The 11681-nt window shown below is 38.0% G+C and overlaps 2 protein-coding genes across 4 annotated transcripts; both read left to right on the top strand.

Moving 5' to 3' along the window:
- Nucleotides 1-214: 214 nt before the first annotated feature.
- On the top strand, nucleotides 215-1441 carry si:ch211-81a5.8 (uncharacterized protein LOC560648 homolog). The gene is made up of 4 exons (XM_056742018.1): nucleotides 215-246; nucleotides 553-908; nucleotides 1023-1110; nucleotides 1179-1441. The coding sequence occupies exons 2-4, from the start codon at nucleotides 718-720 to the stop codon at nucleotides 1323-1325; spliced, it is 426 nt and encodes a 141-aa protein (XP_056597996.1). The 5' UTR covers nucleotides 215-246; nucleotides 553-717; the 3' UTR covers nucleotides 1326-1441.
- A 1648-nt stretch (nucleotides 1442-3089) lies between these two features.
- Nucleotides 3090-11550, top strand: hcn3 (hyperpolarization activated cyclic nucleotide-gated potassium channel 3). Of its 3 annotated transcripts, none has more exons than XM_056741258.1 (8): nucleotides 3090-3457; nucleotides 3865-4418; nucleotides 7193-7625; nucleotides 7789-7950; nucleotides 8122-8340; nucleotides 8435-8581; nucleotides 9603-9843; nucleotides 10053-11550. In XM_056741258.1, the coding sequence occupies exons 2-8, from the start codon at nucleotides 3916-3918 to the stop codon at nucleotides 10265-10267; spliced, it is 1920 nt and encodes a 639-aa protein (XP_056597236.1). In that variant the 5' UTR covers nucleotides 3090-3457; nucleotides 3865-3915; the 3' UTR covers nucleotides 10268-11550. The 3 variants fall into 3 exon arrangements, with proteins under 3 accessions (XP_056597236.1, XP_056597237.1, XP_056597238.1); XM_056741259.1 differs by having other exon boundaries at nucleotides 3828-4418; XM_056741260.1 differs by lacking the exon at nucleotides 3090-3457 and having other exon boundaries at nucleotides 3811-4418.
- Nucleotides 11551-11681: the final 131 nt, after the last annotated feature.

Genomic DNA, 11681 nt, shown 5'->3' with positions numbered 1-11681 from the left:
AGCCTCACAATGCTCAAATAGATGCTTAAACATATTATTGATTTGTATTCTCAAAGCACATTGTCAATAATATCCTTCCTCTCTCACATCCTTCCTCTCTCTAATGTGCTTATAATGACGTCAATGAGTGATTAGCTGAGGGCAGATGTACGGAGGGAGACGGCTTTATAAACATGCAGATCAAGAACGCAGTACATCACCCGGTACAGCAAGAGTTTGGACGTCAAGAGTTTCGGCGATTATTGGGTATGTCTGACATTTATCATTTGTTTTGCTTGTTTTACTATTGATCATTTCATTGTGCGTAAAGAATTAAGCATATTTTATTATGTTAAGTTACTGTATTTACAAAAAAAGACAGTTTTGCCCTTGAAGATTTGAAATTGTTAAGCATAAGTATTGTATTATATAGAGCTATGAGAATTTACATATGGAGAAAGAATAGAGCTTTATTTATTATAAAAAAATATGCTATAAATACCTTTTTTTAAATTTTCAGCTAACGGATCTAAATGAGAATACACTTTTAAGTTGTGTATGTGTCTTTTCTAGGTTCTGGTGTAATGCAGCTTGCACATTTATCCATTAGGCTGGGATATGGAAATCTGAAAATGATTCATTAGTAAATTATTGAAATATCTGAACTGCGAAAAAGCTCAAACATACTGAGTGCAGCAGTGGTTTGAAACTCCTGGTAATTAAAGCGCTTAAGAAGAGATGAACTCTGTGGTGAAGAAATCCCTGCGAGCCCCGTTCCGACAGATGACCAGCTGCCTGTCAGGGGTCCAGGACGGGTTCAGTCGGAAAAACAAGACGGTCCGGAGGAAGAGTGCGCCCTGTTGCTACGGTCAAACCGCACACGACTCTTCTTGGATAAGGGCCTACCAAGCAGAACTGCACAGGGAAAGGCAAGTCCTAAAGCTGAACGACAATACACTTCTAAACACACACATCTTCAAACAAACCGCTATTCGACCAATTGGTGATCTTTGAGGAAGTTTAAATGCAACTTTTTTTTACAGGAAACTGAGGCAAGTGAAGTTTGCGCAGAAGAGTGTGGAGAGAGCAGCAGATAGAGCGCATAACAGAAGTCCACATCGTTTCTCAAAGGTGCTTTGCCTTTAAGTCAGATTTGTATTTTTTCCCCGAAACGACAGACTAATATGGTTTATTTTCAGCCACCTGTAGCAAGGACACAAAGCAAGAGGGCCACCAAAAATGATGACTCTCTTTTTGGTGCCTTCCAAGGGCTCAGGCTCAACATGGGTGGAGCACAGTCTTCCATGCCGACACCAGCAAGTGCAGATCAATGTAAAGTCATGTGACGACAGAAGATAATCCAAATGACTGTAAATCTGATCATGTGACATCTTTGATCACCCTTGTCCAGTTTCTCACCCGATTATCCTTTATTATTGTTATATTGCAAACTTAAGTCCTACCAAAGCTGTTAAAGTTTCATTTATTTAATGTAGGCCTATCTACAGGTAGTTCTACGAAAATACATTCATATGTATTTTTCAATGTATACAAAGTATGTGATTTATTTTATTTAAGGATTTTTACCTCTTTGTAAACTTTTGTTATTTATAAATGTTTTGAGTTTAAGGATCAAACTTTGAATTTGTTTTTACTCTAGTTAAACTATATAGCACTGCTGGTAACCATAATACAACAGGGCTCGTTCTATGTGTAGGATATCTACGGATAGCAAGTAGGCCATGTGCTTAATTATTGCCATCAAGGTAAAGCATCTGACTTGTGCACGGATCTGGGAACACGATATCCGGCACTTCGGAGAATTGATGGGGTCGAAACAAGACACAAAATCTAAGAGACACATACTCAGGCCGACATCTTGATGCAAGTGATCATAGGGGACTGCACAAGTACAGAAGTACACCAAACCAGAATCCACATATTCTGGAAAAATGCTTAAATTCTCTGGTATCCCCTTTTGATTTTATTCCTCTACAAAACAACTAAGAAATATAAACATGAACAATTTTATTTAACCTTGAGATTGCTATTCATATTTGAGTTAAATAGATCATATTAAAGTAATCGTTCACCCAAAAATCATATCTTGTTGTTTCAAACCTGTATGACTTTCTTCCTTCTGCAGAACACAAAAGAAGATATTTTGAAGTAAGTTGGTAACTGAACAGCACTGGACCCCATTCACTTCAATTTTATGGACACCAATGCAAGTGAATGGGCTCCAGTTAAAAACATTTTTGAAAATATCTTCTTTGGCGTTCTGCAGAAGAAAAAAATTCATGCAGGTTTAAAATGACAAGAGGGTTTGTAAATGGTAACAGAATTGTTTTTCCATAGCTACATTATGCATATTCATGTAGCTGAAAATTTCTGAAATAAAACCTGAATAAATAACTATTTACAATTTTTTTTTATTATATTTATTGAACTATATCTATCAATTAACTTGTAATATTTGAGTTAAACATAATTACTTAATCAAAACAAACACGTATAGAATATTAAAATGTTCAATTGCACGAAAAAACTATATTAAATAACTTAATAAATATTTGATTAGATTAATTAAATTAGGCTTATACAATTAAATACATGAATGATGCATATTTATGTAAGAAATATAAAATAAAACCTAAATAAACAACTATTTTTAAATATTTATTGAATATTTTTCGATTAATTAAAACATATTTATTCAATAAAATATATTAATATTTGAGTTAAATAGATCATATTAACTGTTCAATCAACATAAAACATATACATATATAAAAATCATAAATGACTCCTTAAATAAATGACGTGTTATATCTTTCATATTAATTACAATAATATAAAGAAACATAAAGATTTTGCGTAATCATGTCTCTAAAAAAATCTAATAATAGTATTTGTGTGTTCTTAAAGTGATTAAATCAACAATCTGCTGCATACAAGGTGACGCACGCACGCACAGCGCGCTCAGGTAAATACACTTGCGCGCCCCCAGCGTATTCCGTGTCCTCCAGCACAGGTTGACCCCTCCCATTTCCTCCCAGCTGGGCCGCAAAGGTGTGACGTTCTGTCCCCTACCTGTGTTCATACAGACGGCTTGTGGAACAGATAACACGCAGGTGTCAGCAGAGAGGGAGATAAGGACATCGCCTGCTAGAAAGAATCCGATTATATACTCAGATCCCTGCGGGTTTCATCTCGGTCCTTGTGTAAGAACTGACGCCTAACTTGCCGATGCTCTTGTAACGGGACCGGTGCTACCGAGGAGGTTTTCTCATCGCGTGCGATATTAAATAAACGAAAAGCGGATACGTGGAAATCTTATTGACAATAAATGCAAATATTCCCAGAGGAACTTTATAAGGGCGAATGAATTGCGCAGTGGAGGACGCCTGGATTCATCTATACTTGGAAGTTTTGACGTCGCGCTGGATTCTGGGATTGCCGTTCGCTTTTGCTCATGGTAGGGCCTTAACAAATTCATATAGTGTTTTTTGAAAGTAGAAGCAAAAGTTAACATTTTTAGGAAGTTATTAATATAAATTTAACCCTTCAAGCCATTACGAAAATTAACCATAGTTGATGTGGTTAATCATGGTTACCGTAAAATAACCAATGTTTTTAAAGAACCATAGTAATCAATACACCCAAAAAAACAAAGCTACGTCTATTGCACCCTACAAAAAAAATCATAATCTCTTTTAATAATAATCATTATTCTGCGATGATTTTTGTAAGGGAGTATTGTTAACATTGTACTGTAGAAACGTTGGACTTTTTCAGAAGGCAACTTTTATGATAAATATACGTTGCTTTCACATACACAACATCAGGATTATCTCTCATTATGACGTCCTCATTCATTCCAAGATTCTGGACAACACGTCTGAACAACCGCGTTGACCTCACGCCCCTAAAATAATGGATGGTGATGGAAACCCTTCCAACGGTGCCTCCAGACGTAGCAGCAGGGGTCGGTTCTCTTTATCCAGCAGGGGTTCCTCGCCGAAAACTATCCTTCGGGAGGAACGCGGTGGAGAGGAGGTGAACAAAAGGCTGCTTTACATTGTCAACCATCACCCGGACCAAACTGACTCTGTGACCCATGCCGCCTCCAAATCTCTTGAAGTTACGGCGTGTTTAGATGGATCCACCACCACGGTGACCTCGTCCCCTCCGCCCAGCCTCCACAAATCCATGTGTGAGTCACCGGGGCCTGCTCGGTCCCCTCTGCCGTGCAAATCGGAGGAAAGGGTCTACGCCGACCAATCCACGTTTCTCCAGAGACAGTTCGGCTCCCTGCTTCAGCCGGGGGTGAACAAGTTCTCGCTGCGAATGTTTGGCAGCGCAAAGGGCGTAGCAGACGAGCAGGAAAGGATCAAGGCGTTTGGGGTGTGGATTATACATCCATATAGTGACTTCAGGTGAGTGACGCAGAGGAAGGGGAAAATATGACTAGGCAGTATGAGGGATGTTGTTTGCAGCGGTGGGAATTGAGTTAAAGGGATAGTTCACCTTAAAGTAAAAATTGTTGATCATTTATTCATCCTCATGCCGTTCAAACCTGTTTATGATTCGTTCTTCTGTGGAACACAAAAAAGGTATTTTGAGAAATGTCTCGGTGGTTTTTTGTTGGTACAATGAAAGTCAATGAGGATCCATGTTGTTTGGTTACTAACATTCTTCTAAATGTATTCTTTTGTGTTCTGCAGAAGAAAGTCATACAGTTTTAAAATAATATGAGTAAAAAAATTGGGGTGAACTTTCCATTGAAGCAGTGAATGTCGCTGTATATTATTCACTGCTGTGAAAAAAATCCATTGGTTTCATTGCTATCAATAACTACAACTAACACTTGAGCCCAAAATCTGACCCTTAAAGGACAAACCTTTCAATCAACACAGCAGAGAACAATGATATACAGGTGTCCCATTACACCCCTTTCCCTTGTAGAGTTACCATTAGCCAGAAAGACCATCAAAGACGTTTGGACCCACTCGGTTCCAGCGTGTCCGTTTGATGTTGTCCTTTTGTTTGAAATAACTGCAGAGAGAAAGCAACAAGATGCAGAGACATTAAACGGAAAGCAAGACGGGATCCAGAATCGGATCTCAATCTCTACACCGCATCAGGGGCAAAGCAGTTCATTTGATTGTCATGTTAGCATCGAGTCATGGCTTTGCATAAGTTGACCTGAAACTAAAACCAACATATTTGGATCTCTGTTTCAGTCTGTTTAGGTGTAGAATCGTCTTTAATCGGTTATTCTGTAATTGTACCGAAATCTTTCCTTAGCTATAACACAATGCAACTTCTGTTCATTCTGCTTTAGCAACAAAGATCATCAGCAAAAATCATCCTTTCTTTCCTGGCTTTTAAATATATTTTATAGTTTATTTATATAGTTTTTAAATACATTGATTTTAATATAAGTTGAAGTTATTTTACAAATGTATCATATAATGCATTGTATAAAAAACAAACTGTTAATAATTTATTATTTTGTATTATTTATATTATAAGCTAGCATTAGAGAGATTTAACTTCATTGTTAGTTTTTTCTAATTTTGTAATTTCTTTATATTTATTTTCAGGTAAGATATTTTTTGTTGAGCATATGCATATGCATGCTTTCGTTTTTGTTTTGAAAACACATGATTAAGCAAGTCATCGCATATTGCAAGTTTTTTTAAAGTATGCAAACCAAAGCTCTTAAATTTTTTTTGCAATATGCGATGAAATGAAATCTGTGAATATATATCAATATAATATATATATGAAACATCGCTGTATAAATATTTATTTATTTATTTGTGTATATTTTTTTTTCGGTCGACGTGCGTGCTTTTGTTTTATTGTGCATATACATTATTTAGCAATTTATCGCTTATGTCATTTTTCCTCAATATCTAGCAGCCGTATAACAAACATACAGATTATGACCAACATTAATATTTTTTTAAATAAGATATCTACATTTACGGCTTTTAAAAGGGTTGTTTTGATAAATATGTGCAATACATCTGACCAAGTTATTTTATTGTAATTTATTCTACATTAAATCACGGCAAATAATAAATGTTATATAATAATAAACATCATTCAAGACTAGTCTGGTTTATACAGAGCGGGTCATATATGTTCAGTCCTTAATGAAAGCAATGATCGTGTACATTATGTATTATGCTGTGCAACCGCAGATGGTTGTAGCGTGACATTGCAAAACTGAAGGCTTTCACACCATTAGGAGACACTGTCTGACACTGGTTGTTTGTGCAACCTGTAATCTTTTAAATGTAATTTGCCTTCCTAGGAGTCAAACGACAGGCGAAACATAAAAAAGTAATTGGCTTGGACGTTTATATAGAAGCTATATTCTCGCAGTAGGTCAAAGGTCACCAGAAGCCTCACGTTGACTGACGCTCGCTTTGGAACATATGATCACGTGTTGAAACCTCAAACCGGCGAGCGCATGTACCTCGCTTGCTGTCCTGAAGATAGTGTGTCCAGTTGAAAAAGTTGCGTACAGTACATTTAGAATTCTCTGTTACCAATTCAGTAATTGCTTTCTCCATGAACGTGGAGTTGTTTGACGTGAACGGCGTGTTAGGTTATGGTCATGGAATACTGTAACTAACGATAAAATGAAACTTTATGTTCCTGAAGTTTGTTTAAATGTACGACATGCATTACCAGGTGTACTTTACAGTCACGTATGTCTCTCAGAAAACAATCTCTTATTCATCAGCGCACGTCTGGAGTTGCTATTGGACGGCGGCTTGTTAAATTACAAAGTAGATCACCCCAGAGTGACTGTGACGTGACTTTCCCAAAAACAAAATGGTGGTATCTTAAAGACTGTCTCTTGAAGTCTTCAAACCTGCAACCATTGGCTTCCCAGTCTAGATCTTTAAACCACTAGCAAAATTTAGACGGTTTAGTCTGTTTTTTAGATTGAGACTCCATCGCCACCTCTGTTGAAAAGTTGAAGGTTACTTTATTTACAGTAATTTGTTTATGTTGGTTGAGCGTCAGTTTAGAACCAACGCAACATTTAAACAAGTGCTGAAATATTTACAATATTATCATACAGGATGTGTAGTATTAACACAATGTCAATGTTTTTTAAATCATAGTTTTTGTCAATACGCCTAATCAGAATACGTTCTCCGATCCTTCTAATATGATTTTCCAACAGGTTTTATTGGGACTTGGTGATGCTTTGTCTGATGATGGGAAATCTTATCATTCTGCCATGGGGCATCACCTTCTTCGAAGATCAGAACACTCTGCCCTGGATCACTTTTAATGTGGCCTCCGACACTCTTTTTCTAGCGGACCTCGTCTTCAACTTTAGGACGGGCATAATGGAAGAAGAAAACTCAGAGATCATCCTGGATCCGGATGTGATCCGTCGCCGCTACCTGCGTGGCTGGTTTATGGTGGACCTCATCTCTTCCATCCCGGTGGACTACATCTTCCTGATTGTGGATATAGAAGCTCGGCTTGAGGCGGCGGAGGTGTACCGTACCGCCAGGGCATTGCGCATTGTACGCTTCACCAAGATCCTCAGTCTGCTCCGATTACTGCGCTTGTCAAGACTTATACGTTACATTCATCAGTGGGAGGAGGTGAGTGATGAAGAGCTAGAGATGAGCACGAGATAACAATAAAGACATCAAGTATCCACTTTATATAGGCTAAAACATATAGACATTGTTAGGGATGTAAAGTAGATTATTTAAAGGGATGTGGTATATTGCACAGTGGCAAATTCTGACTGATTTTTTACAGATATTCCATTTGACCTATGACCTGGCCAGTGCAGTGGTTCGCATTGTGAATCTGATCGGAATGATGTTGTTACTGTGTCATTGGGACGGCTGCTTTCAGTTCATGGTGCCCATGTTGCAAGACTTTCCTCCGGACTGCTGGGTCTCCAAAAACAACATGGTGGTATGTGAGATAAATGTGTTAGCGGATGAACATTTCTGCGATGCACTTGAAGCACTAAAACCATAATCCTTTAAATCTGAGCTGTGTCAATTCTAATCTCATTACTCCAACGTTCCACTTTTCATTGCCGTACAATCTAAAACGTGACACTAACAATCTGTCCTCTACCAGAACTCCACATGGGACGTCCAGTACTCGTATGCCCTCTTTATGGCAATGAGCCACATGCTGTGTATTGGGTATGGAGCCCAGGCCCCTGAGGGGCCGACGGACGTCTGGCTCACCATGATCAGCATGATCATTGGTGCCACCTGTTATGCCATGTTCCTGGGCAATGCCACCAACCTGGTGCAATCACTGGATGCCTCCCATCGACAGTACCAGGAGAAGGTATAAATTAGCTGCTTTGCCGACTGATTCTCTGTAGACATCTCCTGCTTAAGATGTTGGTTTTGTTGACCTTTGCACTGTTTGTTTACTGCAGTATAAGCAGGTGGAGCAGTACATGTCCTTCCAGAAGCTGCCTGCTGATATTAGACAGAGGATTCATGATTATTACGAGCATCGCTTCCAGGGCAAGATGTTTGATGAGGAGAATATTCTCGGAGAGCTCAGCGATCCACTCAAAGAGGTTTTTTATACGTTTCTGCATGCTTTGCTTTCATAACAGTTAGGTTTGTGCTTTTCCAATATGCTGCGCTACTTTTACATTGTTTCCGTTGTAAACACGCGGTTTGTTTGACAGTTATGACCGCGTTTTGCGTCTCATGCATGATGCTGTGTCAAGTTGAACGTCTGGAACTTTTACGCACAGAGCATCTCTTAAGTCAATTTCACATTAGTGGACCAATCAGAAAGCTATTAAAGGGAAACTCCACATTTTTTGGAAATAGGCTCGTTCTCCAACTCAACCAGAGTTGATAAATTGAGTTTTACCATTTTGGAATCTATTCAGCCGATCTCTGGGTCTGGCGATAGCAGTTTTAGCATAGCTTAGCATAGATCATTGAATCAAATTAGACCAGTAGCATCGCGTTCAAAAATGACCAAAGAGTTTTGATATTCGATATAAGTACAAAAGAGTCAAGTTTTAAATAGTAAAAATATAGAAACACTTTGGTTATTTTTGAACGCGATGCTAATGGTCTAATTGAATTCAATGCTCTATGCTAAGCTATGCTAAAAGTGCCATCGCCAGACCCGGAGATTGGCGTAATAGATTTAAAAACAGTGAAACTCAACTTATTAACTCTGGGGGAGTTGGAGAATGAGCCTATTTCCAAAAAAAGTGGAGAGTTCCTTTTAATATTGAACATCGACTATACCGTAGTTGAATGTGCAATCTGTAACTTCCCTCTGCATCGCCATCTCTGTTTCAACATGAGATTGCAGGTTACTTTACCTACTTATCTTTTCGTTGGTAAACATTCTTCCCCAACAGCTCAAATGATAAATGATCATTATTAGTTCTGACCACAAATGTTTTTTGTACTTGTTCAATAACTGTTTTATAGTTCATTTTTTTACCCCAAATGAAAAATGTACCAATAATTTCATAATCCGAATTTTTTAATGTATGCTCAATGGGATGCATTTAGAAAATGGTGTAACACTAATCCTAATCCATCTCATATTTTGTGTTTGACCTGCAGGACATTGTGAACTATAACTGCCGTGGACTTGTGGCAAACATGCCCCTTTTTGCGAATGCTGACCCTCATTTCGTCACGGTACTGTTGACGAAGTTACGCTTCGAGGTCTTTCAGCCAGGTGACATGGTCATTCGAGAAGGGTCGCTCGGTCGGAAAATGTATTTCATTCAGCATGGCTGTGTCAGCGTGATCACACATGACAGTAAAGAGAAGCAACTGAATGACGGCTGTTACTTCGGGGGTGAGTTTGATCTGATGAATTGCTTGTAGTGTAAAGTTTGTTCATGCAATGATGATACTTAATATTTTTGAATGGTTACCTCTAAAAAGTACTGACAATTATAAAAAAAAACATTCATACTTTGTGAAGGGCATAATAGTACCTCTTTAAGCACTTATAAACATCCAGACTTTTAAATATAATGCAAAATCTGTTCTTTTGTTTTTAAGAGATATGTTTGCTGACCCGTGGACGTCGTACAGCGAGCGTCAGAGCCGAGACCTACTGCAGACTTTATTCTCTCAGTGTGGACAGCTTTAATGAGGTTTTGGAGGAGCATCCGTTAATGAGGAGAGCATTCGAGAGTGTGGCCTTGGACTGCCTGGACCGAGAAGGAAACGGTTTTGTGAACTCGCCCAAAGCCCCGGAGGACGACGGAGACTGACATATTCTTTGCATGATCCCTTTCGTTCACCTCTGTGAACCTTCACTTACCAGAGATCTAAGAGACTAGATTGGCGCAGAGAATAGTGTTCATGCAAACATATTTTGTGATGCCTTGACATTAATGACGTTGTACAGTTGCAGTATGGTGTAATATATCTAATTGAATTATTTTTATAATCGTAATAATTCCATGTCTAGGAATATACATTTAAACAGGCTTTTAGTTTTAATGATGCCTAATTGATGATTCTAGAGCTGCTGGATCCATGAAACACTTTTCTTTCAGGTAATGAGCTAGCAGAGATTCTTTGATCGACGTGGTAAAATATCTATGCAGAAATCTATTATAAGACTAAATGAGTCGTAGACATGCAACATGCTTAGACATCTCAAACGTTCATGTAATGTAAATTTATTAATTTACCCAGCAATAGGTAACAGTACTAGTATTTTTGGTTGACTAGCCCCGATAATTTGCCCCCTTAAATTTGCATTGAGCAAAATGACCCAGCATAGCCCCTCAACTGATCAATGCATCAGACTAAAACAGTGTTCAGTTCTGGATGATTGTCATATTGCTGGTCATACGTCTTTAGATAAATGGCTGGTGGAGGTAATCAAATAAACATATCAAGATGATATGACATGAGATAGTCTCATGAGATCTCATAGTGATATGACCGCTGTGTATCTGCTATCCTGATTGAGCACTTATGAAAAATGTGAGAATTATATTATGAAAAGGCCTTACTAAGCTGGGACAGTCTGCCCAGTGTCGTCTTAACTTGAAATAAGTATTAAACAACATGACTCACATAATCACAGATTAAACTCATTTCAGTCTGACCCGACTCGTAGGTCACAATCAGTCCTCATGGAAAAAAGCCTTGTGTTGTACTTTATAGGATAATTTGTTTGATCAAGAACTTTTTTTTAAATAATTTTTGTTAACCATGTTGTTGCCCTACATAATAATTATAACGATAGGATGCATGTCGAGTATTACAAAGTAGTTGGGATAAAAAGCACAATGTATATGTAAACGGATGTGATTGGAAAAGTAAAGCGCATTTTTATTTTGTTTTGTAAATAATCTGAATATAAATGTTAAATTCAACTATAATGTTGTAACCCTGTTGTTTACAGGTAACAACAGTTCACAGAGATGGAGTAACTGCACTGCACTTTTTACCGGTCTGTTGTCACCTGTATAGTGAAATTGTAACCACTAGGTGGCCACAAAGATTTTATTCTTACTAGAACAGATTATTCTTAATTATGCAATAATATTAACTGTAGCATGCTGTCACTGTATATGGTTGTACATAACAGTGTAGAGTTCAGTTCACATTATGTGTGGTTCATGTGACCACTTACACAACAACTGCTTTATTATTTGCCTGAAAGAACAA

Source organism: Triplophysa dalaica, chromosome 25 (assembly GCF_015846415.1).
Source record: "Triplophysa dalaica isolate WHDGS20190420 chromosome 25, ASM1584641v1, whole genome shotgun sequence".
NCBI lineage: Eukaryota > Metazoa > Chordata > Actinopteri > Cypriniformes > Nemacheilidae > Triplophysa > Triplophysa dalaica.
This window is presented reverse-complemented; position numbering and strand designations above follow the sequence as displayed.

Bases quoted from the DNA above. Each gene is read 5' to 3' on its own strand.
- si:ch211-81a5.8 (XM_056742018.1), top strand. From the start codon at position 718: ATGAACTCTGTGGTGAAGAAATCCCTGCGAGCCCCGTTCCGACAGATG. The intron at 909-1,022 runs GCAAGTCCTAAA...TTTTTTTTACAG, and splicing joins GCAGAACTGCACAGGGAAAG to GAAACTGAGGCAAGTGAAGT. The intron at 1,111-1,178 runs GTGCTTTGCCTT...GTTTATTTTCAG, and splicing joins GTCCACATCGTTTCTCAAAG to CCACCTGTAGCAAGGACACA.
- hcn3 (XM_056741258.1), top strand. From the start codon at position 3,916: ATGGATGGTGATGGAAACCCTTCCAACGGTGCCTCCAGACGTAGCAGC. The intron at 4,419-7,192 runs GTGAGTGACGCA...ATTTTCCAACAG, and splicing joins CATCCATATAGTGACTTCAG to GTTTTATTGGGACTTGGTGA. The intron at 9,844-10,052 runs GTGAGTTTGATC...TTTGTTTTTAAG, and splicing joins TGACGGCTGTTACTTCGGGG to AGATATGTTTGCTGACCCGT.